The sequence below is a fragment of the Pan troglodytes genome, chromosome 11 (genome assembly GCF_028858775.2).
Source record: "Pan troglodytes isolate AG18354 chromosome 11, NHGRI_mPanTro3-v2.0_pri, whole genome shotgun sequence".
NCBI classification, from domain to species: Eukaryota; Metazoa; Chordata; class Mammalia; order Primates; family Hominidae; genus Pan; species Pan troglodytes.
Genome location: NC_072409.2, coordinates 80,580,090 through 80,607,723, shown reverse-complemented (window position 1 = coordinate 80,607,723; position 27,634 = coordinate 80,580,090). Strand labels below are relative to the sequence as shown.

At 47.2% G+C, this 27,634-nt stretch overlaps 1 protein-coding gene across 10 annotated transcripts in view; it reads left to right on the top strand.

Annotated features, from left to right (window-relative positions):
- Window positions 1-26,222, top strand: part of UNC13B (unc-13 homolog B) — a 243,450-nt gene extending 217,228 nt beyond the window's left edge. For 4 of the 10 annotated variants that reach the window (XM_016960802.4, XM_063788632.1, XM_063788630.1 and 1 more), the window contains 23 exons: window positions 1,356-1,525; window positions 1,986-2,101; window positions 2,442-2,605; window positions 3,243-3,393; window positions 5,131-5,199; window positions 6,609-6,698; window positions 7,050-7,178; window positions 10,735-10,862; window positions 11,518-11,603; window positions 17,366-17,492; window positions 17,731-17,827; window positions 18,057-18,200; window positions 18,525-18,602; window positions 19,101-19,178; window positions 19,444-19,532; window positions 19,772-19,924; window positions 20,051-20,174; window positions 20,282-20,338; window positions 20,539-20,619; window positions 21,186-21,333; window positions 24,052-24,144; window positions 24,325-24,484; window positions 24,633-26,222. In XM_016960802.4, the coding sequence (XP_016816291.1) occupies window positions 1,356-1,525; window positions 1,986-2,101; window positions 2,442-2,605; window positions 3,243-3,393; window positions 5,131-5,199; window positions 6,609-6,698; window positions 7,050-7,178; window positions 10,735-10,862; window positions 11,518-11,603; window positions 17,366-17,492; window positions 17,731-17,827; window positions 18,057-18,200; window positions 18,525-18,602; window positions 19,101-19,178; window positions 19,444-19,532; window positions 19,772-19,924; window positions 20,051-20,174; window positions 20,282-20,338; window positions 20,539-20,619; window positions 21,186-21,333; window positions 24,052-24,144; window positions 24,325-24,484; window positions 24,633-24,918 (2,818 nt within the window). In that variant the 3' untranslated portion in view covers window positions 24,919-26,222. Of the gene's footprint in view, window positions 1-1,355; window positions 1,526-1,985; window positions 2,102-2,441; window positions 2,606-3,242; window positions 3,394-5,130; window positions 5,200-6,608; window positions 6,699-7,049; window positions 7,179-10,734; window positions 10,863-11,517; window positions 11,604-17,365; window positions 17,493-17,730; window positions 17,828-18,056; window positions 18,201-18,524; window positions 18,603-19,100; window positions 19,179-19,443; window positions 19,533-19,771; window positions 19,925-20,050; window positions 20,175-20,281; window positions 20,339-20,538; window positions 20,620-21,185; window positions 21,334-22,840; window positions 22,898-24,051; window positions 24,145-24,324; window positions 24,485-24,632 lie in introns of all 10 variants that reach the window. The other 6 variants (XM_054658820.2, XM_054658819.2, XM_016960801.4 and 3 more) reach the window with 3 other exon arrangements.
- The last annotated feature ends 1,412 nt before the right edge of the window (window positions 26,223-27,634 follow it).

Sequence of the window (27,634 nt, the reverse complement as noted above, 5' to 3'; positions counted from 1 at the left end):
TAGAGGCCTCCTTCTGTTGGCTCCTCAGAAGATTCATGTAGAAAGGGATTAAGGCCAGCGTGGTGGCTCACACCTGTAATCCCAGCACTTTGGGAGGCCGAGGCAGGCAGATCACCTGAGGTCAGGAGTTCCAGACCAGACTGGCCAACATGGCAAAACCCCATCTCTATTAAGAATACAAAAATAAGCCAGGCATGGTGGCAGGTGCCTGTAGTCCCAGCTTACTCGGGAGGCTGAGGGAAGAGAATCCGCTGAACCTGGGAGGCACACGTTGCAGTGCACCAAGATCATGCCACTGTACTCCAGCCTGGTGACAGAGTGAGACCCCGTCTAAAAAAAGAAAAGAAAAAAAAAAGGGATTAGGATATAGTAAAATTCATCTCTAATCCAGAGATAATATTAATAGCTACCAGGAGAAACACCTGTTTGAGAATCTGAATAGTTCCTGCTTGAATTCTTCTTATGACTAATTTAAAATGAACTAGCTCTTGGTCATTTTTGCCCACTTTTAGTAAACAGTTTATTAAGCTCATATTCTGTACAAGACACTATACATAATATAGTGTGTCCAAAAATGAGTAGAACAATCCCTGGCTTCAAGAAGCTCCTTGTTGATTTGTCTATTATCTTCTCACAGAGCAGTGGTTATACTGTAATATTTTAATGGAATGTGGAAAGATAACATAAGAACATAGGGAAAGGAAGAGCAAATTTTGCCAGTTACAACTTTTGGGTGAAACAACAGATCCCAGAAAGCAACTGTTGGAGAGGAGAGCTTGAGACAAGACCTGGGAAAACTCCTTTCTCCAAAGCAAACCCGATAGAGGAGATGACAATTCAATGGGATATGATAGGCTAATATAGAAGTTCACCAAGCACATAGTTAGGCAGATGAGAGAGTTAGATAGAAAGCCAACCAGTTATAACCATATGGGCCTACCATGGACATGTCTAGCACCTTTACTGACTTCATGTCTTGGGCTCTGAGGATGGAGCTAGCAGTTGCTTCCTGGAGCTCCGTGGCATGTCTAGCAATTTTCCTCTTGGTGTTGCTGATACAGCTAGCTGTATAGGAAGTCAGAATTGACCTGAATTACTCTTCCCTCCACCCCTTGCCCTTTGTTCTAGGACAATAAGAACTGTACAGTGGTAGATAGAGCCACCCAGGCCGAGGAATGAAGAGTCATTTGCTAGGATAGCCCAACTTTCTTGGAACTTTTGTACTGCTGTCCTCTGACTTCTCCTCTTTCAGGGCCTCAAGTGCAGCTGTCGGAGCTTTTGGGAGGGAATAGGAAGTAACAGGATTTGGCGCTACTGGGTCTGCCCCTAACAGAGCCTGCCTAATTCTCTCACAGTGAGTGCCACAACTCCTCTGACCGCATTAAGGTGCGTGTATGGGATGAGGATGATGACATCAAGTCAAGAGTAAAGCAACGCCTAAAGCGAGAGTCTGATGATTTCCTTGGCCAAACCATCATTGAGGTTCGGACCCTAAGTGGCGAGATGGACGTCTGGTACAACTTGGGTGAGGAAACTGGACCCGAGAAAGTTGCTTGGAAGGGAGAGCATGAAGGGGACCTGGGAATAGTCCTTCTACCAAAACCACCATCTGTCCCCAAAGCATACCTCTATACAGAGCCTGTCTCACCTGCAAAGAACTGACTGTGGGGAGGGATGGGGGACAGAGGAGTGACAGTGGCTGTGAATCACTCTGGCTGAACGTTCTCTAGGTTTCAGAAGGCCCTTTAATCTTCATACTAGTGCTTTTGTCCCCCCTCCACACTCCTGTTCTCCTACCCAGCTAGTTCAAGGGTACTTGTGGAATATGTGGTCACTGGAGTGATTCACCCTATTTGGTGAGTCCTTGGGTTGGCCCCTTCTTTTCCTTGGGTTGGCCCCTTCTCTTCCTTGGGTTAAGCCAGAATGGAACTATCTATGCTGTCTAGTTGCATTGGTGTCAATCTCCAGTCTTCTTTCCTTCCTAGAGAAGAGGACAGACAAATCAGCCGTCTCAGGGGCTATCCGACTACAAATCAGTGTGGAGATCAAGGGGGAGGAGAAGGTAGCCCCATACCACGTGCAGTATACGTGTCTCCATGAGGTGAGCCAGCCCTTGGTAGGTGGGGGATCAGAAAGCAGTGCTGGGCAAGGCCTTTGGCCATAAGTAGGATTGCTAGGTGGTTGGAATCTGAGGCCCATTTTAAATTTTATCCTTGATTCACTCTGCTACCCTGGAGAGTCCAAGTGACTGAACTCAGACTGCATTCTCTTCCACTAATGTGAGAACAGCCTACTGGGGCCACAGGAGGAACTGAGCAATGACTGGAAGGACAGAATTTCTGTGGAACCTTGTGCACATTCTTCTGGGCTTTACCACCAAGTTTGTTTTTGTTTTTCATATGTGTTTAACCCATTCCCTTTCTCTGCTCTGTCTCCTGCAGAATCTTTTCCATTACCTCACAGACATTCAGGGCAGTGGAGGAGTCCGCATCCCTGAAGCTCGAGGAGACGATGCCTGGAAGGTGTACTTTGATGAGACAGCCCAAGAAATTGTGGATGAATTTGCCATGCGTTATGGCATTGAGTCCATATATCAGGCCATGACGTGAGTCTCTGCTGGGGCACCAGGAAGTGGCTACTAATCACTGGGGTGGCTAATTAAGGCACACTGACATGGTGGGCAGGTCCTTAGTGAGGTAGCATGCAGTGATTCCTTTACTTTCCTCTCTGAGCTGGGTGAGATGGGTCTATGCCCCAAGACAAGAAGGGTATATGTAGAAAAAGAATGTTGTAACTCACGGAAAAGGTATTTCTGTCTGCCTCAGAGTTGAGGGAACTCTGCAGGGAAAGAGGCATGTGAGAGTATGCAAGGACAACCTGCCTAGACATCACAGGCCTGAGCAGACAGGGTATGTGTGCTCGTGTACATGTGTTTGTGACAACTGGTCTGGCCTAGACTGGCCTGGGGGTTCAAAGAGAACACTAAACTGCAGGGAAAGCAGCTGTGTATGGAGTTGACCAGGACTCCTTGAATGGGAATTCCAGATTGCTATGAGAAGCAGGGTAGCCTTTCTGTCAGTGAGGCTGCCCCTAGAGCTGTGTGCAGAAAGTAGCCCTAGGCAAGAGAGGGCAGCAATTGCCCTGGCTGTGCTTCATTTATCCCATAAACTTTTAGAGTTCCTGCTTGGCTTTTGCTGCAAGCCCTGAAGAGTCTTTGAGGCTGAGGGTGCTGTGTTTTTCAGGCACTTTGCATGTTTATCATCCAAGTACATGTGTCCTGGTGTGCCAGCAGTGATGAGCACCTTACTGGCCAACATCAATGCCTACTATGCCCACACAACTGCCTCTACCAATGTCTCTGCATCTGATCGCTTTGCAGCCTCCAACTTTGGGGTAAGTATCATGTAAACACATATGTCTGCATTTGTTACCAATTAATAAAGTTTGATTTTTTTTTTTTTTTTTTTTTTGAGACAGAGTCTCACTCTGTTGCCCAGGCTGGAGTACAGTGGCGCGGTCTCGGCTCACTGCAACTTCCACCTCCTGGGTTCAAGCGATTCTCCTTTCTCAGCCTCCTGAGTAGCTGGGATTACAGGCACCCGCCACCACGCCCGGATAATTTTTGTGCTTTTAGTAGAGATGGGGGTTTTGCCATGTTGGCCAGGCTGGTCTGGAACTCCTGACCTCAGGTGATCCACTCACCTCGGCCTCCCAAAGGGCTGGGATTACAGGCTTGAGCCACCGTGCCCAGCCAAGTTTGATTTTTCTTGGCTGGTCCTATAGAGTTACTTGATGTGCTTAAAATTCAGATAGCTACCATTTTGATAGATGAACCTTGTTTCCTGTTTCCTTATGGGTATGCGGACTATACTAATAGCCTCTCCTCACACACAGATAAAGAAGAGAAGGTGGTTGGGGGTGGTACCACCTGGGCTTGGCCAGAACCCCTCTGGGCCAACAACTTGGTTGAATTACGATAGTCTTCCATATTCTTCAGTCTTGCAGGTCCACAAATGGATTTTTTAAAATCTTGTTCAGTCTGTGACGGATTCATATTACTTGAGTTGATATGAGACTGATGTCTAAGCAATGATGCCAGTGTGCACTTGAACCTGTTCCTTTTCTAGTGTCCAGACTGTTTTCCCTATCCAGGGTGTGCCCTTCCTGGGGTAAGGTACCTGAGAAGTTGAGTCATTACTCAGAATGTCACCTGACATTAATTCAGTATAAGCTAGATAAAATAATTCTGACCCAACACAAAAATTACCATTTTGGGCATAAAGTTACTGATATCACCCCAATTCACTGAGTCTATGAAATCTGACTTTTTTGTACTAATGAATTTTTTTTGTTGATAGAGCCTTTCTGTAGATGTGTAACTTATTAAGCCAGTCAAATATTTGTTCCATTTTGCCTTATCTCATTATGTATTGACTTAATCAACATCTACTCATGTAATCAATATATGAGTTCTAGGAGTGGGATGCCAACATCCTGCAGGCATATGATTCCACGTTTAATTATACTTTTTCTATGAAAATCAGCTATTAAAATAGTATATGTTAGATATTTTAACATTTAAAAAGTATACACTATGGGAAATGTGTGTGGAATGTGGTTTAAAGAGAGACCCCTTCCTGCCTGTCCTGTTATCTTTCAAATGCATCAGTTTCTCCCTCCTATCATCACTGCTAGGCTGTGGCTGTATAACTGTTATGCACTACCCCGAGATAAGTCAGGAGACCTCAGACTCAAGAGAGAATGTGTTTGGAGTTTCTTCTTATCTAACTAAGATAAGTTACAGTCCCAAAGGTATAGAGATGCACTGGTCATGCCCTATTGACTCTCGTATAGAAGGAGCCATTTCTCCCCCCAGGGACTTGGCTTTTTCCTTGTCAGTGTGAGATTTCCCAGATTGGGACAGAGCTGCAAAGAGATAGAACAGGGACTTTCTATCTCATTTTTTCCGTTACACTGTTTGTTGTCCTTCCCATGGGCAGGGATGTGTCTCCAACCCAATGCCTCCCGACTCTTTCTACTCATCCAGGGGTGGTTCTGTTTCTGTTATAGTTTAGGGGACTCAGACACAGGTTCTCTTTTTCTTCCCCTTTATTTGTTTCTCACCCTCAGAAAGAGAGATTTGTAAAACTGCTGGACCAGCTACACAACTCACTGAGGATCGACCTCTCTACATACAGGGTGAGTGAAGACATGGCTGTGGGCAGGATAATAGATATCAAGCACAGTCCCAGAGAGACTGTAGGCCAATCTTGGCTATAAAGATTGAGGCCAGGGAAAACTGGTCTGTGTCATCACATCCACCCAAATGGCCAATGCTACTGACACCTGTGGTTCTTTTAACTCCAGGGACCATGTGGTGTATAAATAGCAGCAGGTATGGTTAGTTTTTATAGACAGTTGTCTTTCCAACCTCATTCTTAACACTCTACTAAACTCTCTGGTGACATTCTCATTAGGGAGTTTCCTGAGGATAATCTCTTCCAGGAGTACCCTTTTAAAAAATTAGATACCTAATTACATTTCTTTTTTGCATTTTTCCATACTCTCCTCGTTTTCCAGCGGAGGTGTGAGAATCTGGCTAGGGGACAGAGAATAGCTTGGCTTTTGCAAGTAATCTGTATCAGAGAGCATGTCCATTCCTAGTATAAAGGGAGGAAATAGGTATAGTAGGAGGATGGTTACTGGGACGGGACAGGATAAGGAAATGGGCAGTTTCTTAGTTCCTCCTATGTTAGATCTTAGAAATGGCTTCATTACTTGCTTTAAAGTGTGTGAATTTTCAGAACAGGCAATATATGCACATTAAAAAGTAAGTATAAAAACAACCTTAAAGTCAAAAAGAAATGAGGTTTTAATTGTCTGCACTCAAGTGCCCTCCATTTGCACAAATAATGGACAGCCGACTGTATATCTTATATTTGGCATATAAGTAGCCATTTGAAGGTTTAAAAACTGACCACTAATGTGAAGACAGGCTCAGCATCTCCCTTCAGCTCTTCAAAGCAGCTCCCTCCTAAGACTCGTGCCAAAGTGAATGAAGTAAGGATGGCTGGCAATTCCTAAGGAACTCACTCCAAAAGCAGTTCTGGTCAGAGATCTGCCATCTGCTGGCTGCAGAACAGTAGAAGAGCTGGGTTCTATTGTACAAAAAGTACAGGTCCTGGACCTCAGTTTGGTCTGTAGTGTGGCTCCACTTATATTCCAGGATATACAGTTAGATTGTAACTTTCGAAGAACTCACTGTTGGTGTGTAAGAATCTTCATCCAAGAAAAAAGCATGTGTGTAAGTTTGTGTGTGCCTGTGTGTTCCTTTGTACAAGTGCTTATACATTGCATGGGAAGTAGGGCTGGAGGAGGATGTGTCACTTTCTAGGGTGGGGAGTATTAACCCCTGCTTTTGGCAAGAGCCTGTTTGCATCAATAGAAAAAAGAGAAGGAGACCTGTAACTTTACAGTGTTTTTGGCCAGCTCAACTAGAGAAAAACCCAGTAGGTAACAATTAGGGAAGCTTTTGATATCATCACTTTTGGCAGGGAAGGTTTTCATAGTCCTCTGTTCCTTTCTTACATTTGCTTGATTTGCAACAGAATAATTTCCCTGCTGGGAGTCCTGAACGGCTTCAGGACTTAAAATCCACAGTGGATTTGCTGACCAGCATTACTTTCTTCAGAATGAAGGTAAGAAATGGACTGGGGCTTGGGTGGTGCTGGGCTGGAGACCTGGCTACAGGAACATGAAGAATGAGAATCATTGGGCAGAGTCTGAGGCTACAGGATTCATCACCTCTAAGCTTACATTTCTGTGTACCTGTTCCCTGGGTTACTTCTGAGAGAGCACATAGACTATGGATCCATGAGGATGGGGTGGAAGTTTTCCCTGTCAACTATCCTGGCAATTTCATCACAGGGAAAAGTCTAGGGACCCAGACAGGGATGAAAGAATCTAGAGTAGGTTTGGGGTAGCGCTAGGAGAATATCCCACCCAGGTGAGCAGGTCCTTGGGCCCATATTTCTTCTTTTAATTGGCAGGTACAAGAACTGCAAAGCCCTCCAAGAGCCAGCCAGGTGGTAAAGGATTGTGTGAAGGCCTGTTTGAACTCCACATATGAATATATCTTCAACAACTGCCACGACTTATACAGCCGCCAGTACCAGCTGGTAAGAGGTTCAGGATCAGGTGGGGCCAGCTGTCAGTGGCTCTTTGGAGCCTCAGTTTTCCTTCATGATGGTGGTGGAAAAGCACTCAGGACAAAGTACTTGATGTTCTCAAGGGTGAGTGAGTTGTGGAGTATGAACCATGTGGACCATGTGAGATATGTGGATGGAAAGAGACCCCTGGGCAAGATGAGACATACCTGAATTGAACAGAAATGGCAACAATAATGATGTTGAAGAAAGTAAACCTAAATTCATGCACAGTTCAGGGGTTGAGTAGGGGAATTCTCAGTCCATCCCAGAGTCTTTTTTTCTCCCTCAAGTTTAACTTTATTCTGACTCTTGCGGACTCTTGTCGCAAGTTCTGGGCTTCCTTCCTCTGAGATCTGAAGTGGTCTCTGAGCTGCTGGCTCCTGGAAGCTTTACTTTTCCCTCTAATTACTTCTGTCTGAAATGTGTGGTTCTTCTGGGTTGTATTCATCCACTGGCTATCAAGACTGACCCTATCCTTCTGTGAGGCTGAGCTACTTCACCTGTTTTAGCCTGGCACCCTAAGTCAGTACCTGGTGACTTAGTACATTTTCCCAGATCCTTCTAATAGTATCCCCGATCCATGCTCCCAACTTATTTCAAAGCCAGAACTTACTTCTAGCTCCAATTACTCAATTACAGTTCCAATCTTAGGAGTTTCTTGCTGACCATACATTTGCAGAGTGGATTCCCTTCAGTCCAACAAATATTGAATGTTTGTTCTAGGCCAGGACTGAGGAGAGCACAGTGCTCCTTCAGTAAGTTTGCAGTCTCATAAACATATATATAACTCTAATCAAAAGAGTCTGTTTGAAGGGCCTTGAAAAAGGGATAAGATTAAAGGAATTCCAAGGAGGAAGAGTCTTTTCGCACTCTTGATCAGATACCAGGAAAAGCTACATAAAACAAGGAACATTTGAGATAGACCTTAAAAGGCAGTGGGATTTGGACAACCAATGATGGCAGGACAACCTAAATGTCTTGGACATTTATCTTTAAGTAACTACATCCAATTTGTAAAGCTTCCTAGGAACACCCTCATAAAGACTAAGATCTTGTTCCTACTGCCTCTTCTCATTCCCAAGTGTACTTTCTGTGCCAGCCATGTATTTAAGGCTTCTTCCTTTTAAGGTTTGTAAAGCCTCCTATTGATTCTGAAATCCATGGGAGGTTTTCCTGAGGCCTTTGTTTTACTTGATACATTCTAGGCTCCTCTGTCATCTGTCTATGAAGTCTCTGGTCGAGGAAAGACACTGTTCTCATAAACTATTCAGGGATACTCTTTAGCCTTTGTATTTTGGTATCTGCTTTTTACTTTCTCTCAATTTCATTTTTTCCTTATTCCATATTTACACTGGCATAAACTCTTGATGTGTTTTAAAATTTCCATCTGTTGACCTTCAGTCATTGGTTTATTCATCCATTCATTCACTTAACAGAGCGTTAGAGACATAAAGTTGAGTAAGAGACATTTCAGCCTTTGGGGATCTCATTGTTTAGTGGAGGTCAGGGCAAATTACTACATTTATTGTTTTTTTGTTGTTGTTATTTTGTTGTTACTATGTTTTATTGTAGTTGTAGTTTTCTGATACATCTACACCAAAGGTTCACAGAGGGTGCTGTGGGAGCCCAGACCAGGGATGTCAGGAAAATCTCTCAGAAGAGGCAAAGTTCAATCTGAATTTTGAGGAAGGAGTAGGAATTAACTAAAGAAAGGAGCTGGAGGGAAGGGGCATACCACAGAGAGAATAGAATGCTTGGAGGCACAGAATTATGTATGAGCTTGTTAATTTAAAGAAATGTAAGCAGGCCGGGCGCAGTGGCTCAAGCCTGTAATCCTAACACTTTGGGAAGCCGGGGCGGGTGGATCACTTGAGGTCAGGAGTTTGAAACTAGCCTGGCCAATATGGTGAAACCCTGTCTCTACTAAAAATACAAAAATTAGGCAGGCATGATGGTGGGTGCTTGGAATCCCAGCTACTTGGGAAGTTGAGGCAGGAGAATTGCTTGAACCCAGGAGGCAGAGGTTGCAGTGAGCTGAGATCGCGCTGCTGCACTCCAGCCTGGGCGACAGAGTGAGACTCCGTCTCAAAAAAAAAAGACAAAATAAAAATAAGATAAAGAAGTATAGCAATTTAGGGTACTTATGGCATCCGGCTGTGGGATTCAGCTATCTGGGATCAAATCTTAGTTCTGCTCTTTAAAACTGCATGACTTTGGACAAGTCATGTAACCTTGCTGCCCTTCACTCTCCTCATCTGTAAATGAAGGTGATAATAATTTCTGCTAAATGGAGTTGTTGTGAGGATTAGATAGGATAATGTGTGTAAAGGTCTTAGCAGAGTGTGTGGCACATAATAAGCAGTAAATAAGTGGTGGTGGTGTGGTAATAGCTGGAACAAAAAGAGTTGTAAGGTATGAGGTTGAGAGTCATATTCTGGAAGATGTAAACTAAGGAATTTAAACTGTATTGAACGCCGTTGAAGGGCTTTAAGCAGAGGAGTAACACATTGAGATTTTCTTTGTAGAAAGATCACGATAGCTGCAAGGAGGAGGGATTGGATTGAAGATCAAAGACCAGTTCAGAAATCCTTGAATGATAAGAGCCTGAGCCAGGACAGTGACAGAAAAATAAAAGGAAGAGATGTATTTAAGTTATATTAAAGATTCTGTCCTGGTTTCTAGGAACTTCTTGATAATGAAGGCTTATTAAGGACTGTGGAAGCTTTCCAGTGACATATGACATCCCACATAAAGGCCCTGTTCCTGTCCTTCTGGGCAGCTCCACCTTCACCTTTGACTTAGTGGGAGATAATGTGTGTTCCAGCCTCCCTGTGGTGACTCCTACTTCACTTTTCTGGGCTGTGAATATAGAGTGATTTCTCTTTACCTGAAAGTCACCATTGTATTCCCTTGCCTCTTCCCAAGTAAGGCCCTATCTTATCTAGCTAGGCAGATAGCTTCCTAGATGCAGTTCTTCCCCCTAATAACTTCAGGGAATCAAGGGAAGTCCTACTCCACTGAAAGGCTGAAATGCGCACCAGATCTGTTCAGTAGCTCCTGCAGAAGTTGAAAGAGCTTCTCAGAGCTGAGATGTGTATGTGTGTGGTCGTAGTGTGCTGTCAGTAGACGAATACCACCAGAAGAGGAGGGCTGCCTGCCTGTAGGGGCCGCATAGAAGTAGACCTATTTAGTAAGGCTGGAGGGGCTGTTTCCTTTAGCCAGCGAGTTACTCTGCCCATAGCAACTGAGAGAAGGAAGGAGGATGGGCATCCTTATGTCTCTTGGACTGACCAAGTTTATCAGAGAGAACTTCTCAGCGATAGGCTCCCTGTGTTCAGGGATCTCACAATAGTCACTCTTACAGAACAGGGATAGTCTTGTGGAAGACAGGCTCTAGGAGAGGAAAGGTCCCTGATTCTAGAGGAAGAGGTATAGGGAGGGGAAGAGAAAGAGGATCGTTGGAGACATCCTCTACATTCTACTCTGACTCTTTCTCCCTCTCTCTCACTGTGTCCTCTGGATCAAGAAGCAGGAGCTACCTCCAGAGGAACAAGGGCCCAGCATTCGGAACCTGGATTTCTGGCCCAAGCTCATCACACTCATCGTGTCAATCATAGAGGAAGATAAGAATTCCTACACACCTGTTCTGAACCAGTGAGTATCACCCTCTTTGGCCCTGTCTGTTGGTGGTTGGTCTGTCCATCTGTCTAACAACCTCTTTCTTTCCTGTCTCTGTATGTTTGCAGTGCCACCTCTTCTTCCTGTCCATCCATCTGTCCCTCTGTCCCTTGTATCTGTCTGGGTAACTGTTTCTGGAGACAGGTGTGGAAACATAATGGGGGTCCCTGGCCAGACTGAGCCAGCCTCCCTGGAGTGAGAGACTTCTGGGACTGGGAATGCCATAGGAGCCCCAGGGGATCCAGAGACCATGTGTGTATGTGTCTGTCCACTGTGAATGAAGTGGGCCCTCTTATAGCCCACCCCCACTTGCCCTTTCTCCTCCAGCTTATTTAGCCTGCGCCTGCTTTCCAGCCTCTGCCTGGAGAGTCTCTACCTCTCAATTCCCTGCCTTCTGGGCATCTTCTGCCCCCAGGCCCGTCTTGCCTACGGGGATCCCTTCTGCCCTCACTTGTCCTGCCACTGGCCCCTGGCCCCTGGGCCCCTTTTCTCCAGATTGGACCTAGCCCTGTTCCCTAAGCATCTCCTCTCTCCAATATGACTTCCAAGAACTAGGCACTTTAGCCTTGAAATGAATCAAATCAAATGGCTCTTGCGTTATTCTCTGACTGTGGTTTCTTCTGTCATCCAGGTTTCCTCAGGAGTTGAATGTGGGAAAAGTCAGCGCAGAAGTGATGTGGCATTTGTTTGCCCAAGACATGAAATATGCATTGGAGGGTAAGGATCTGTTCAAATCAGTGGGCTGCCAGGCTCCTAGCCCAAGCTCCTCGTTCACTGTCCCTTTCCTCTTCTAGACAACTACAAGTTCTGGGTGAGTGGTATAGTGAGAAACTAAAGGAATTCTAGGCCTAGTGGGATGTAGGCCCCAGGAGACCTTGGGTGGGCAAAGTTGCAGCCAAAGGACATATGAAAATGGCTGTGTGGATGTAGGTTCCTCCTTCCAGCTTTGGAGCAACTGCCTGTTCAAGACCTTCCCAGCCCAGAGATGAAATTCTCCCATGGTGGGTGTTCTTAGGTGGCCTACTTCCTGGAGAATGGTCTTGGGAACCTTCAGTTTTAAAGAATCAGAGAACCTTAAATACACAGATAGATGTAATTGTTTTCTTATGTTGGGGACTCTCTGGCCTGGCTTTTCTTGCAAGCTGCTCTGGATTAGTATGACAATGCCAGGAAGATACTTCTTCCCTCACTTCTCCTATAGAGCAGGGCCACAGGCAAATTATTATTCATCTTACTCATTCAGCTTGTTCTTTTATTCATTTCCTACCTTGGTCCACAAAGATATCATTCCATACCTGTATCAGACCTTCCTATCTGTACCCATCTGTACTCACCTATTTAGCAGCGTTTCCTGCCATTTTATGTGTGGTAGTCTCTCTACTCAGTCTGTGAAAGCCCATCTAGGAGGAGGAGGAGCCATCTGGGCAAGGACAAAGCAGAGTCTGGATCTGTTATTTGGGTGGGATGGCAGGGCAGATGAGCCACCCTCAGATGCTTGAATGTGTGAGGTTTAGAATCAGTGAGTCTTGAGATTGAAAGAAACCTTGAAGATCTGTGTTACATTTGAGCCAGCCACAGACTACACGCGTACATTCTGTAACACAAGCCCAGAGCAGGGCTGCCTGCTGTCAGGCCAGGGAGGAGGTCATTGGTCTCTCCCTCCAGATGCCACTTAGTGAGCCTGATGGGGAGTACAGTCTCAGTTCTTGAAGAACTCTGGCTCCAGTGGGTTTGGGGGAAAAGAGAAAACACCTATGAAAAGTGAATCAACTCCACAAGAGAAGTAGTGTGAGGTGGGGCAGAGGTTTTCAAACAGAAGTATCTTAGGAGCTAAGTTGAAGGGGAAACCCAGAGGCTAGGCTCCAGGCCTCTTGCATGATGACAGCTCAGCCAGCCCTGCATTTATCAATCTTACATGGAATTCTAGCTGAGATTTCTTTTGAAAGGGGAGTTCTGCTAATGTTTAAAACAAACACAAAAGGATTGAAAACTTCTACTTTAAGAGAAAGAATTAATGTTGGCCTGATTTCATACCTCAATTTCACCGCCTATGTAGCACTGTGAATTTGGTCCAAACTACTTAATTTTTATGAGCTCCCATTTTCTCATCTGTAAAATGGGAGTGATGATAGCATCTGTTTCTTTGAACTGATGAAGTACTGAGATGTATTTAGCATACTGCCTGGCACTTACTCAGCACTGACTAAATCTTAGTTCTTAAGAACAATAAGAAACCATTGCAGGCTCTTGAGCATAGATGCAATGTGAACCCAGCAGTATTTTAATAAGATCTACCTCAGTGGGAGATGAGGGCAGCTAGAATAGGGAGAGACTAGAATCAGAGAACGCAGATAATGAAGAGCTGTTGTAATAATTTAGGGATAGAGGGTGCTGGGATTAGAGACGAGAAGTGGAGAGAGGAGAATGGGCTTTGATAGACATTGGAAGGAAGCCAGAACAGGACTTCGTGATTGTCAGAATATGGAGGGCAAGAGAAGGGGAGGAGTTTTGGGGGCCTGGATGATAGGAGAGTGGCATTGACTCTGACTAAACCAAACACCGCATATTCTCACTCATAGGTGGGAATTGAACAATGAGATCACATGGACACAGGAAGGGGAATATCACACTCTGGGGACTGTGGTGGGGTAGGGGGAGGGGGGAGGGATAGCATTGGGAGATATACCTAATGCTAGGTGACAAGTTAGTGGGTGCAGCGCACCAGCATGGCACGTGTATACATATGTAACTAACCTGCACATTGTGCACATGTACCCTAAAACTTAAAGTATAATAAAAAATAAAATAAAATAAAATAAAGGGTGAAACATTAAAAAAAAAGAAAAGAAAATGCTGTCCGTCACCAAATATTTTGTAAGTCAACATTATTAAGGTATCATTTATAGACAATACAATAAGACCACTTTAAGAATACAATTTAATGAGTTTTGACAAATAAGCCCAACTGTGTAACAACTCTCCCAATTAAAATATGAAACAAAAGTTCCTTCTTGCCACTTTGCAGTAAATCCCCACTCCATTCACCAAATGTTTATTGAATATTTTCTCTGTGCCTGGCTCTGTGCTGGTTATTGGAACCCAATGAGATGAATAAGGCATAGCACCATCCCTTAAGAAACTCACAGAGCAGTCTAGAAAACAGTCGTATAAATTGGCAGTTACAACACAAAGTTATAATGCCACAAGAGGAGTAAGTATAGGGTGCTGAGAGCACACAGGAGAACCATGTAACCCAGACTCTGAGGACCTGGGAAGGCTTCCTGGAGGAGGTGATGTACAAGCCGAAACCTGAAGGGTAATAAGATTTAGCCAGGAGGGTGGTAGTGACAAGAAAGGGAGACACAGAACATTTCACGCAGAGGCTACAGCATGTCCAAGACCTGGGGTCTAGAGAGAGCTGGCATGCTTGGAGAACTGGAAGCAGCAGTTCAGTGTGACTAGCACTTCAGAGGGTAGGGGAAGAGATAAGTAAGACCTGAAGATGGAGAGGTGTGACGGAGTCAGATCGTGAAGGAGGTTGTAAGCCATGCATAGGCTTTTGGACTCTCTCTCTCTTTTTTTTTTTTTTTTTTTTTTTTGAGTCTCTCTGTGTCACCCAGGCTAGAGTGTAGTGGGCTGATTTTGGCTCACTGCAACCTCCGCCTCCTGGATTCAAGCGATTCTCATGCCTCAGCCACTCGAGTAGCTGGGATTACAAGCATGTGCCACCACACCCAGCTAATTTTTGTATTTTTAGTAGAGACGGGGTTTCACCATGTTGGCCAGTCTGGTCTTGAACCCTAGCCTCAAGTGATCCACCCCCCTCAGCCTCCCAAAGTGCTGGGATTACAGGTGTGAGCCAATGCACCCAGCTGACTTTTGGACTCTATCTTGAGGTAGCTGGGAGCCACTGACATATGTCAAGCAAGGGATTGACATGATCAGATTATTATGTAGAAAGGCCAGTCGCTCTGTCTACAGTGTGGAGAGTGGATTGGGAGGCAGAATGACCAGTCTGGAGGCTATTATAGTAATCCAGGTTACAGATGGGGGTAATGAGACCTAGGCAGGTAATAGCGTGGCTAGAAGGAATGGATAGATTCCAGAGACATTTGGAGGTGAAATCAGGGGCTGGCGATTTAACTGGGTATGAATAAAGAGGTAGAAGGAAGATTTGAGGATGATGCTCAGCATTGAACAAGAGGGTAAGATTAGTTGGTGTACTCTGTTCCACTTCAGCTGGAGATTTTAAGATAGTGAGAGACAGGGGCAAGTTAAATCTAGGTATGATGAAATGTTCCATCCAAAGCTTATATAGGCCAGGCGTGGGGGCTCACGCCTGTAATCCCAGCACTTTATGGGCCTGAGGCGGGTGGATCACCTGAGTTCAGGAGTTCATTACCAGCCTGGCCAACATGGTGAAACCCCAACTCTACTAAAAATACAAAAATTAGCCAGGTGTGCTGGCACATGTCTGTAATCCCAGCTACTCAGGAGCCTGAGGCAGGAGAATTGCTTGAACCCAGGAGGCAGAGGTTGCAGTGAGCAGAGATAGCACCACTGCACTCCACCCTGGGTGACAGAGCGAGACTCCATCTCAAAAAAAATAAGAAGTTTATATAGACGTTACCAGAACCAAAGAGAGATTAGGGGGAGATACCAGCAAACTGGGTAGTTGAAATCATGAGGTTGGAAGAGCTCTCCAGGAGGAAAGGAGGGAGTTAGGTGGAAGTCAGGGGCAGGAGGTTATGGACTGGCCTTTCTGACAGATTACCCCACCTCAAACAACTTTACTGGAGCATGACTCCATGGGACTTGTTAGAATAGTTTAAAGTGTGACCGGTGTTTCAGAACTTGTCAGTTAGTTTTTATACCAGAGAAGTTAATACAGAAATTAGGGATAGGGGCCAGAGTGCAGATAATAAATTGACAGAGAAAGTGAAAATTATATGTAGAAACAGTAACTTGAAGGTCCCTAAAAGAAAGAGTTAGGGAGTTATGGAGTGATGGGCAGCCCTGCTTGAAAAGGAAGGAGGAGGGCCCTCCTGATGTTTCTAGGTTCTTAGACTGGTTCCAGAACAGCAGGGGATGGGGGTGGAGGAGAGGGGCTCTCTTTTGATGTCCCTGAGGGTCTCCCTGATGTCCCTGATTTTTTCACTCTCTTTGTTGCTCATTGGTGTCTGCTCTGTCACAAGCAACCACTGTCATTCGTATACGAAAAGTCCTCTTTCTGGGTGGTAAGAACATTTAGTTGTCCTTTTGCCTCTAGTCTTACACCTTTTCCCTCTTCTCCTGCTCACTGCTTCATAGAAGAGACTGCAAATGCAACTTTAGGTTGAGACAGTGCTGCCTGCAGTGCCAGGGAATGAAATTCCTGGGACTTGAAGCCCTTTGAGGCAGAATCCCGGGCTTCCATTTCCTCCTTCAGTGTCTGCTACACTAGTTCACAAGGGCCAGCTGCCCCAGCCTGGATGTTCCGCCTTGACTTGGAGGAGCATCACCCATGGCAACTCAAAGTTGAGCAACAAAGTCCCCAAGGACAGTGGCCTTCTCTTCTCTGCTGCTTAGTCCTCTCCCACATTTGCTTGCTTTTACCATTATGTTGATGTGTCAGCATAGAATTGATTTTTATTATTCAAATTAGTGCTTCAACTATGAAGCGGGTAGATGAAGAGAACCTATGGGTGTGGCCAGTGCTCCAGACTCTGAGCAAATTGTGAGTTATCTTTGTCTTGGATTTTCCAGAAGGCTCTGGAGATTCAGCAAGATGACTTTTCAAATTCGTAGTAAGTGCCCCATTTTCTGCAGCATGATATGTCCTTTCATCTGGCTGTGTTTCCATAGTTTCCAAACTGACTATTCATATTTGCATACTTCCCTGAGAATTCATTTTTTCAATGTCTCAGCTCTGCCCTGGAGCCCTTCAGTTTGCCTCAAGATTCCATTACACCATGGCTGCCCAACTGCTCTGTCAACTTGGGCCCAGTTTGATTTTCCCTGTCTCTGTAGTTGTCACTGACCCATTCATGCCATGTACACCTGCTCATCTCTGCCTTTAAGCCTGTCTGAAGGATGACTCAGCTACTGTGATCAGAAAGGCCCTGGAAAACCATTGTCCTCTACAGTCATGGGCAGTCTCCCTACTAATCAGCATCAGCACCCATGGCCCTTTCTCCTCTTCTACACCAGAGGCCAGATGCTAGAACAAAAAGACCACTTCCAAACGCTAGAGCAAAAAGACTGCAGGCTTTATCTGGGAGTCTGGCTTAGTCTTTCTAGAGGAAGATTTGGGCCAAGCTTGTGGAGAGTTGCTGAGCAGAACACTGGTGGGGAGAGATGGCTGTGAGAAGGAGGTTGGGAGTCACCCTTGTCCTAAGACATCTGATGGAGCTGCCTGACCAGATCTGCTGCCTTGGGAAGGCTCAGGAACCATGGCCTCTACTGCTGGGACCTGACCCAACCTTTCTCCCTACCACTAGAGCATGAGAAAGCCCATCTGTGTAAAAGTGCTGACTACATGAACCTGCACTTCAAGGTGAAGTGGCTCCACAATGAATACGTGCGGGATCTGCCTGTCCTCCAGGGGCAGGTGCCTGAGTACCCAGCGTGAGTCATCATGTGGGCACTACAGAGGGAAGGGAGCCCTCTGGGTGGGCAGGGCTAGTATCCCCAATTCATTTCAGCAAGCCAGTCTCGGGGACTGCCTGTTCAGGTACCACCGTAGACAAAGAAAAGTGTTAAACTGTGCCCTGCCATCCCGAGGATCCCAGTCTGGTGGAGCTGTCAGGAAGTGGCGTATTCCCACCGCTAGTTCTAAGCCCCTGTTCTCCTGCTGTGGCTGCAGGTGGTTTGAACAGTTCGTGCTACAATGGCTGGATGAGAATGAGGATGTATCCCTGGAATTCCTGCGTGGGGCCCTGGAACGAGATAAGAAGGATGGAGTAAGTCAGGGGCTTTGGCTGCACCGGGTTCAGGCCAGGTCTCCCAGCAATTAGCTATTGGCAGAAGTTCCTGGGCTTTGGCCAGGATGGCTATGCCTGCCCTGTGGAGTTCACAGGAGGGCTGTTGAGGGCCATTAGCCACTCTTGCTGGTCAGAGCCTTTTCAAACTCTACAAGCTTGGGAAAAGATAGCAGCTGTGGATGGTGACCCTGTGTGTGGTCTTCCTTAGTTCCAGCAGACATCAGAGCATGCACTCTTTTCCTGCTCTGTGGTGGATGTCTTCACACAACTCAATCAGAGCTTTGAGATCATCCGGAAGCTGGAATGCCCAGACCCCAGCATCCTTGCCCACTACATGAGGAGGTTTGCTAAGGTGACCATAACTCTTCCTACTCCCTCCCCCTTACCACCACCACACTCACAGTCTCATCACAGGCCTGAGCTCAGCACCTCTCCACTGTGGCCTCCTGGTAAAGCTCGTGTGACCCCCATTCTCCTTTGCTGGTTTCTGGGGCAGACAGATGGTTCTGTCTTAGTGCTGTTCTGTGGTTGAGAGAGAGCTTTCTCCTGTACTGTGAGATTCCCCCTTTACCTCCCTGTTGTTATTGTTCTGTGATGAGAAGTGCCACCTCAGGCAAGATCCCCATAGAAGAGCTAAGAGTTCCCTTTCCTTTTCTTTCCTTTCTCCTCTTCTCAGACCATCGGGAAAGTGCTGATGCAGTATGCAGACATCTTGTCAAAGGACTTCCCAGCCTATTGCACAAAGGAGAAACTGGTAGGTTCAGGCCCTGGGACTCTTACAGAAAGAGAGTGGAAGACATTTGAATCCTTGCTTTTGAAGCTGTCCTCAGAATTGAGGGTTGGGGTGACACTCCTGATGCCTGATTCCCACCATGGCTTTGCTTCAGATCCATGCCACAAAATTACAAGAACTTGACAGAGTTCCTGTGAGTCTCATTTGGTACATTATCCTCTGCTAAGCTAGACCTTTGCTTAGTCTTTTTTTAAATATATATATAAAAACTTTAGATATTCAGAGAGTTATAAAGGATAATACATTAATACTTGAGTACCTACCACCCAGCTTAAAAATGAAAACGTTTGCTTTTAGTCAAGGAGAATTATCTGAACTGGCCCCAGCTCTTAGTGCTGAGGGAGAAACCTATGTCATATGTGAAGTCCCTGTGGCTTTTGTGAGAGATGGAGGGAACCTAGGCTAATGGGTCCTATGCTGAAAGGAGCCAAGACTCAACAGCTACATCTGTCCCCAAAGCCCTGCATCCTGATGAACAACATGCAGCAACTGAGGGTCCAGCTGGAGAAAATGTTTGAGGCCATGGGAGGCAAGGAGGTAGGTCTTAGGGTTTGGGAGTCACTGTATTTTCCCTTTATTCCTGAGCTCTTTGGCCATAGAACTCCACCCTCTCTTAACTAGGTGTAGGCCAGGAATTTAGCTTGGGGTCTGGGCTGGCTTAATCTGAGATAGGCATTCGGGTAAGGCCCTGCGAGGGAGGAATAGGCACTGGGGTAAGCCCTGCAAGGAAGTAGTAGGGGTGTGGCAGGGTAGAAGAGGGTAAGAAAAGCAGCCTAGCCAGGCTTACCTCCTGTGAATACAGCTGGACCTTGAAGCTGCAGACAGTCTGAAGGAGCTGCAGGTGAAACTGAATACGGTTCTGGATGAGCTCAGCATGGTGTTTGGAAACAGGTCAGTGACCCCACAATACAAGGCCCTCAGAGCCAGATGTGGTCCCTAGCCAATCCCAGAGCCCTTGCCCCACACCTCTCCATATAGCTGCAGGTGTGTGGATCTTCCCTGTACTCCTGCTGACTGTCCCTGCTGGAAATGCACCATGAGCATATGGGAATGGGATCAAATAGCTGGTGCCGCTCCAGGGACAGCGTGTGTTTGGGGAGGGAAAGGCTACACTGCGGGCACATGTGTAGTTTCCAGGTACGGATTGATGAGTGTGTTCGACAAATGGCCGACATCCTGGGCCAGGTTCGGGGCACAGGGAATGCATCTCCAGACGCCAGGGCCTCAGCGGCTCAGGATGCAGATAGCGTACTCCGGCCTCTCATGGACTTCCTGGATGGCAAGTGAGTACAGCATTCAGGACTATCCTGTGGGGATGAGCAAAGCAGATGCTATCGGGCAAGGGAGCCCCTTGGGGAGAGGGGTTCTCAAACTCTCACCCTGGCCTCACCTGTTGCCTGGACTTGCAGCCTCACCCTCTTTGCCACTGTGTGTGAGAAGACGGTTCTGAAGCGTGTACTGAAGGAGCTCTGGCGCGTGGTGATGAACACAATGGAGAGGATGATTGTTCTGCCCCCACTCACTGACCAGACGGTAAGGACACCTCCTTCCACTTCCTCCTGCTGTCTCCCTTCCCCTCACTCCCTGCTTCCTGATGGAGTTGGGGTCCTCTGCTTTTGACTGATTCCCTCTCTGCCCAGGGCACCCAGCTGATCTTCACTGCTGCCAAGGAGCTGAGCCATCTTTCCAAACTCAAGGTACTCTGGGTGTGGGGTCCTCCTGGCAGGTGTGGTCCTTCTGAAGTCATGGAGAGAGGGTGGCTGCGGGGAAGGAAATTGGAGCTTTGGAGACTGAAGAGGAAAAGGAGGAGATGAATATGCACTGGGGGCTGGCAGGTGGGTGCAAGACTTTCATGACTGCCGTGAGCTGTCCTGATGCTGCTGATTTCTCTGAACAGGATCACATGGTACGAGAGGAAACACGGAATCTCACTCCAAAGCAGTGTGCAGTCCTTGACCTCGCCCTGGACACCATCAAGGTGGAGGCCCCCCCTTTTTCAGACAGTCTTAACCACCACACTCACTTGGCCCTGGCATTCCACTCTCCCAGACCAGGTGTCCCTCCAATTCTTAACACTCCACATCCAGAAGAGAGTTACTATGTACTGCCAAGGATACAGAATCAGATATGGTTCCTAAATTCAAGATGCTCATCATTGGTAAGGTGATATAAGGCAGGAACATATGAACTGTGCTTCAAGGCACCTGGGAGAGGTATGTCATAGGTCTCAAGTTCTCTAAGGTTCAGATGGGTAAAAGAGCACTTTTGGTTCTTCTCCGTGCCTGAAGTGTTTCTATTCCATTTCTGTGCCTGTCCAGAAAGACCCATCCTTCAAACACTGCCGTACCTCCAGGAATGTGGCCATCCCCTACTAATCCTGCCAAATACCCAAATAATACTCATCCAAGAGCCTATGCTCTGGTTCTGTGGGTGTTCCTGAACAGCCTATTCTCACAGTCCTCTTCTTGCTTCTCTGAGGACAATGTTGGGGAGCTGCTTTCTGTAAGGGGATGAAGCAGTCACAGGTGCTCTTTTATCTTGCAGCAATACTTCCATGCAGGAGGCAATGGGCTGAAGAAAACCTTCCTGGAGAAGAGCCCAGATCTGCAGTCTCTACGCTATGCCCTGTCTCTGTACACACAGACTACTGACACTCTCATCAAGACCTTTGTGCGCTCGCAGACCACCCAAGGTAAGGCCCTGAGGGCTTTGGGTATCCACCTCTCCTCTCTGATACACATCTTCCCCTAGGGAGTCTGTATCTTCATGCCCTTGGGAGCAGATCCAGTTACTTCTTCAGAGAGCCCTTCAAATTCAGATCTCTATTGCTTGATGGGACCTCAGTACTTACCTCCACCCCATACCCATTACCAGGCAGGAGAATCACAGAGGCCTGGGAAATATGTCTAAGATTTCTTTTCCCAGACATTGCCTGGCCCATGCATGTTTATTAAACTCAAGGAATATACCCTGACTGGTAAGCGGCAAGAAGGAAAAATCTGTGAGGAAGCCTTGAGAATGAATGGAAGCCATGAGAAATGTGAAGGCTCATAGTGTGGGGAGCTTTGCTGGGAGTTGTCCTGGGGAGAGAAGGCAAAAGACTTTCCAGACTCTGCAGCATGGATAGGGAGACAAGGAAGAGAGGCAAACCATGGCAGCTGCTGAAGGGAGGGCGTGGATCCTGGGGCCCTGTGCACAGCTGAGGCTCCAGTCTCAGGGGTGCTGTTTATGCACAGGGGACCCAGGAAGCCGGTTTTCTCCCAGTGACTTTCAGTCCTCAGAACCCCTCCCTACCTCCAGCATGGCCTGTCCAAAACAAAACACATCTGCATAGATGTAGCTCAGGTTGAAATTCTGACGCTGGAGCAGAGCCCTCCCAGGAGGCACCTCAGGCACATTTGTTACTGCTTGTTCCAAGGAAACCTGAGCAGGCTGCCTGGGGGAGTGAACCTGGTGGGGGAAGTTGGCGCTTAGGCATTACTGAGCTGTGTGTGAATCTGGGGCACAGGGCTGACCTAGAGGGGAGAGGGCTCTAAGCAGGTAGACTGGTGATGGAAAGTGAGAAAATGGAAGGGACCGAAAGTACTGCTCTATTCCCCATCTGTTCTCATTTCCAATCCAGGGAGGGAAGAATAGAGAGCAAAAGAAGAGCTGTGAGTCTCACTTAAGTGGACAGGGAGAACTTTTACAGAGCTGGGTACATGTTCAGGCATACACCGTCAAGGAAGATCTGAGTTAATCCAGAAAGGCTTTTTAGAAGCATTGAGCTTTAAGCTTGATAAAAGATGAGGAGAGCCTGGAATGAGCACACATATGATGAGAGCAGGGTTGGCAACTGCGGGAAGAATCCATGTGTATGTGTGTGCATTTTCTACCCGTTGCTTTATCATTTAAGGGTCTAGGAAATTAAAGCCTACAGCCTGTCTCTTGTCCTGCTCGTCTCAGATACCTCCTCTCTGTATTTTTCTACTGTTTCTGCCCATGATTTGGTTGGTCTCTGACCCATGAAGTCTAATTTGGAGCATTCACACACTGACTGCAGCTCTTTCACTTCTTTCTCCACTCTGCCCCACCTCTGTGCTCCCTCAGAATATGTGTAGAGCTGCTTTGAATGGCTGTTAACTCCTTAGACTGCTAACGGATTCTTCTTTCTCTGTTCTGCTGCTGCTACTACCTCTGACTTGCCTGTCCTCATTCAGTGCATGATGGGAAAGGTATTAGATTTACTGCTAATGAGGACATTCGTCCGGAAAAGGGTATGTTGTACACCGTGCAGATATGGATCTAACATGGGCTAACACTGACCCCTGGGAGCTAGAATGAGCAACTTGTGCTGGGGGTGGGGGAACAAGCTGTCAAAGTTTAGGAGCTCTATCTCAAGTCTTAGAGATGGGTAATGCCTTCATATAGCCCAGGAAGGGGTTCTGTTGTTGATCTCTGTCGTATTCTCAGCATTCTCCCACCCCTCCACCTCAGGACAAAGAAGGATTTTCTCTGGGGTGTAAGATTGTGGTGGTGTTTTCTTTTTTTCTTTTTTTTTTTTGAGACGGAGTCTCGCTCTGTCGCCCAGGCTGGAGTCCAGTGGAGCGATCTCTGCCCACTGCAAGCTCCGCCTCCCAGGTTCACACCATTCTTCTGCCTCAGCCTCCCTAGTAGCTGGGACTACAGGCGCCTGCCACCACTGCCAGCTAATTTTTTTGTATTTTTAGTAGAGACGGGGTTTCACCATGTTAGCCAGGATGGTCTCAATCTCCTGACCTCGTGATCCCCCCACCTCAGCCTCCCAAAGTCCTGGGATTACAGGTGTGAGCCACTGCACCTGGCCAGGTGTTTTCTTAAAATAGGGTGGGGTGTCTGCTAAGGGGAGCCTGTAGATTGGCTCTTTTCAGAGATTGGAACTGGGGAGTTCATTCTATAGAGGGGCCCAGGTTTGAGGGGGATGAAGTCTTTCAGAGCACAGCAGCCTCCCAAGCAGGGACCTCTAGGAATCCTGGGCATAGGTGGGAGGTTGCTGCTTTTGGCTAGAGAGGACCCACATTTTTCCATTAAGAGACACCACCAGGTCAACATAATTCCCAGACACCGATACAAGGTGATGGCACTGCCCTACCCCAACGTCTTTCAGTTAAAAGTCCTTCAGCCTAGGAGATAAGAGTTTTGGGGATCCTTGAGAGAGAGTCTTAGTGCACTTTTGGAAAATGTTGCGCCTAAGATGCTGTCAGCTTAACTTGTGTTACAAGACACAGCCTTGTTCTTTATCCCATTTCTTTCCCTTCTCCTATTGCTTACTTCCCATGGTTACTGTGGTGATTGCTTCTTGCTTTTGGGTATAGGGTGGTGACCTCCTCACCCCTCAGGTTTACCTCTTAGAGTTCTCCAGTGGGGAATCATCTCTCCATTTGTCCCTCAGGGTCTGGTGTGGACGATCCTGTGGGAGAAGTCTCTATTCAGGTGGACTTGTTTACACACCCTGGTACTGGGGAGCACAAGGTCACAGTGAAAGGTGAGTGATGGACTTACAGGTCTGCCCTTTCCTTGCCCAGTGGCCTCACTCATCACTCAAAAGCAGGGGCTGCTCATCCCAGCCCTCCATCTCAGCCCTCCTCCAAGGGGAAGGTCACCTGGGGTTCAAGAACTGGGAAATCCTGGTGGGATCCCTCACAGGTTTCCCTTGTTTGGGCAGTGGTGGCTGCCAATGACCTCAAGTGGCAGACAGCGGGTATGTTCCGGCCTTTCGTGGAGGTGACTATGGTTGGCCCACACCAAAGTGATAAGAAGAGGAAGTTCACAACCAAATCCAAAAGCAACAACTGGGCCCCCAAGTACAATGAGACATTCCACTTGTAAGTTACGGGGGGGACATACAGGACTCTGGGATGGGGTTAAGACTTGAGGGGTGGGGGTAGAGGAGGGCCCGGGGGGATGGCAGACTAGGGTGAAATCAGCTGAAGACTCAACCCTGGCCTCATAACTTCTATCTTGTGCTCACAGCCTCCTGGGAAATGAAGAGGGGCCCGAGTCCTATGAGTTGCAGATATGCGTGAAGGATTACTGCTTTGCCCGGGAAGATCGCGTGCTAGGACTGGCTGTGATGCCTCTGAGGGATGTCACAGCCAAGGGCAGCTGTGCCTGCTGGTGCCCCTTGGGCCGGAAGATCCATATGGATGAGACAGGCCTGACCATTCTCCGGATTTTGTCTCAGAGGAGCAATGACGAGGTGGCCCGAGAATTTGTGAAACTCAAATCAGAGTCTCGTTCCACGGAGGAGGGGAGCTGAACACCTTCGACTCCTGTGCCAATCAGGCAGCAGCAATTTCACAAATCAGGGCCAGTGGGAGTTAGCTGTGTAACCGGCTTAGGGTCTTTGCAGTCAAGAGGCTGACCCCTTCAGTTAAAGATATTTAAGGAAAAATTTGGGGTGGTGATAATATGGCTTTTCCCAGAAAGGGTCATGAAGCCCTGGCCCAACAGGACTGTGGTACTAGGGGCTGGGATGTGGGGTTACCACATGGAGAGATTTTCCATTAAGAGAGAAGGACAAACATTTCTGAGAGTGTCAGCCATTCTTGGTAGACACCTCTCCACTCCTCATCCCACCTCTACCCATCTCCATGCCACACCTTATCCAGTTAGACACATACATACCAATTATTAGAAGAACAAGTTTAGAAGGTGTGGAACTTGTGCCTGGCTGGCTGGGTAGTCAGTTGAGCCTGTTGCTGAGCCCTGTGGTCTGGATTGGAGTATGGCCAGGGCAGGAGTACACAGAATAGAATTTAGACTGTCCCTTGAGTAGAATCCACTGATTTTCTGTGGCTCCAGTGAGAACAAGGCTTTGAAACTGAACAAGATACCTTCTAGAAATGAACTGTACTAATCCCTTTCCCCAGATTGTATCATGAGTAGAATCAGGTTCACGTGATGCTTCAAAGCCCTGAGAAGAATATTTCTTTGGACCCCAGGCACTAGGGGCCACCTGCCTGGGAGTCTCCCTGCCTCACTCCTCTAGGCAGGGGAGTGATGCTTCAGGACGTGACAGGCTGTTCTAACATGTATCTACCTGAGGGCTAGTTGAAGGATCCAGGAGTATTTTCTTCTTGGGTGGGCCCTGAACAAAGCCAAAAATTGTAGAAACCAGTCTAGAAAAAGTCCTGCTCATCTGTGGCCACTGCCTTCTAGCCGTCCTCCACCTTGCAGAAAGAATCTAGCCTTTGGTCTCTCTCTCTCTCTCATCGGGGTCATTTGCTATTCCCCTCTGATATTCAACCCTATAGAAGGAGCCTGGACTCTGATCCCTCTGTACAGGCTGGATGGAAGGGGCCCTCCACACTTCCTGGGAGGTCAGAGACAAACTGTTTCAGAGAGTCAGATGGACTTCCCAAGACTTGTTGAGAGATGTGACATGGTTCTTGGATTTCCTCTGTAGCAGCCTCCTGGACTTCCTGAGGACTCAACATTGTCCACAGATGTACTGGCCATTACATGAAACAAGAAACCAAGCATCTTTGCTGTTGTTAATTATTATATGTGCCATTGTTACAGGAGATTATAGGCTAGTCTGTAATAAATTATCTTATAGCAGCCTTTGGGGTTTGGTAATTCTGCTAATGTGTGGAAAGCCATGGAAATGACTGTCCTTTATAATGGTAGATTTTGGCCTAATGGTCCTTTGCTGCTTCACACTCCTCCACCCCCATACCTGACAGCCAGTGGGTGAAGCCTAAAGTGGTTCTGGATAAACACCACTGGGCTAACATCCTGTCCTAGACCTGAGACCACCAATCTAATTAACAGAGTCATGGGACCTACGGCACCAGCTTCCTACAAAAGGTCCAAAAGAGTAGCAGGAGAGGTATTCTGGTGAAAACTAGTCCATGCTTCTCTTCCCTTTGTCTAGATCTGTCCTCGCTAGGACAGATCACAGCCTGGGTTGTGAGGACAAGGCAGGGGCCCACTGGGGAGAGGTGTGCCTGCCCGTCTTGGCAGAGGACTGAGGCTGCCACATACAGGACAGAAGATTAGGCTTAGGACTGTACCTTGGACTTTCATTCAGGCTCTATTCGAGGAAGAAGAGCTGCAGTAGAAAGCCCACTCCCAAAGGGGAAGAAATAAGGTAAAAGGCCTCATGGCGTGGAAATGGGAAAAGCTGAAACAAGAAAGATAGTGCTCACCTACTCTCTCAACCTGCACTAACACTACTTGTGGGGCAGGGACTAACGGGGCACCAGACAGGGAACTAGCTCCGTTTCCACTGCTTGCTAAATAAATCCTTAGAGTTCAGTTGCTCATTTAAAAACTTCCTCCTCCCCGCTCCTCTCCCAAGCCAGCCACTTCACATTTCTGCCTCAAAATTACCTCTTGAATCCATTGGGTCGCCTCAAGTTCCCACCACCACAAGAGTCGTGGCAGCTTTTAGGTCCTCATGCCTGAGTTACTGTGATAATCCCCTGCTTCCGTTCTTACCCTGCTCTCTTCACGCACTCCAATATAAAGTCCTTCTCCTATTAAACTATTCAGTGGTCACCCATAGCCTCCAGGCTGAAACTCCAAGACCCTCCAAGATAGCGCAGCCAGCACCGCCCCCCTTGCCCCTATCCTGCAGCTGTTCTAAAGTACTGCCCCGGCAGGTCCCCGACAAGCACTGTGTGCTCCTACCCCTCCGTGCCTGCACATGCTGCTCCCCTTGCTGGAAAATCTGCCAGCCTTTTCCACTGCTTTCTAGGCTCTGCTATCTGGACGCCTCCCCACAGCACTCTACGTATTGTTATAATTTACTTGTCTCTTTCCCCTCATCAGCCTGTGATCTACCCAAAGGCAGGATCTGAGTGTTGTATCTCCATTTCCCCAGCGGCCAGCATAGTTCGGGTACTTCAAAGCCAGATCGGCCCCTAGGGGCCCTCTCCATGGAGAAACGGTGGGTCTGGCACTTGAGGGTAGGGGTGTGGCCAGAGGCGGGCTCATGGGAGATGGGCGTGGTTTGTGGGCGGGGCTCT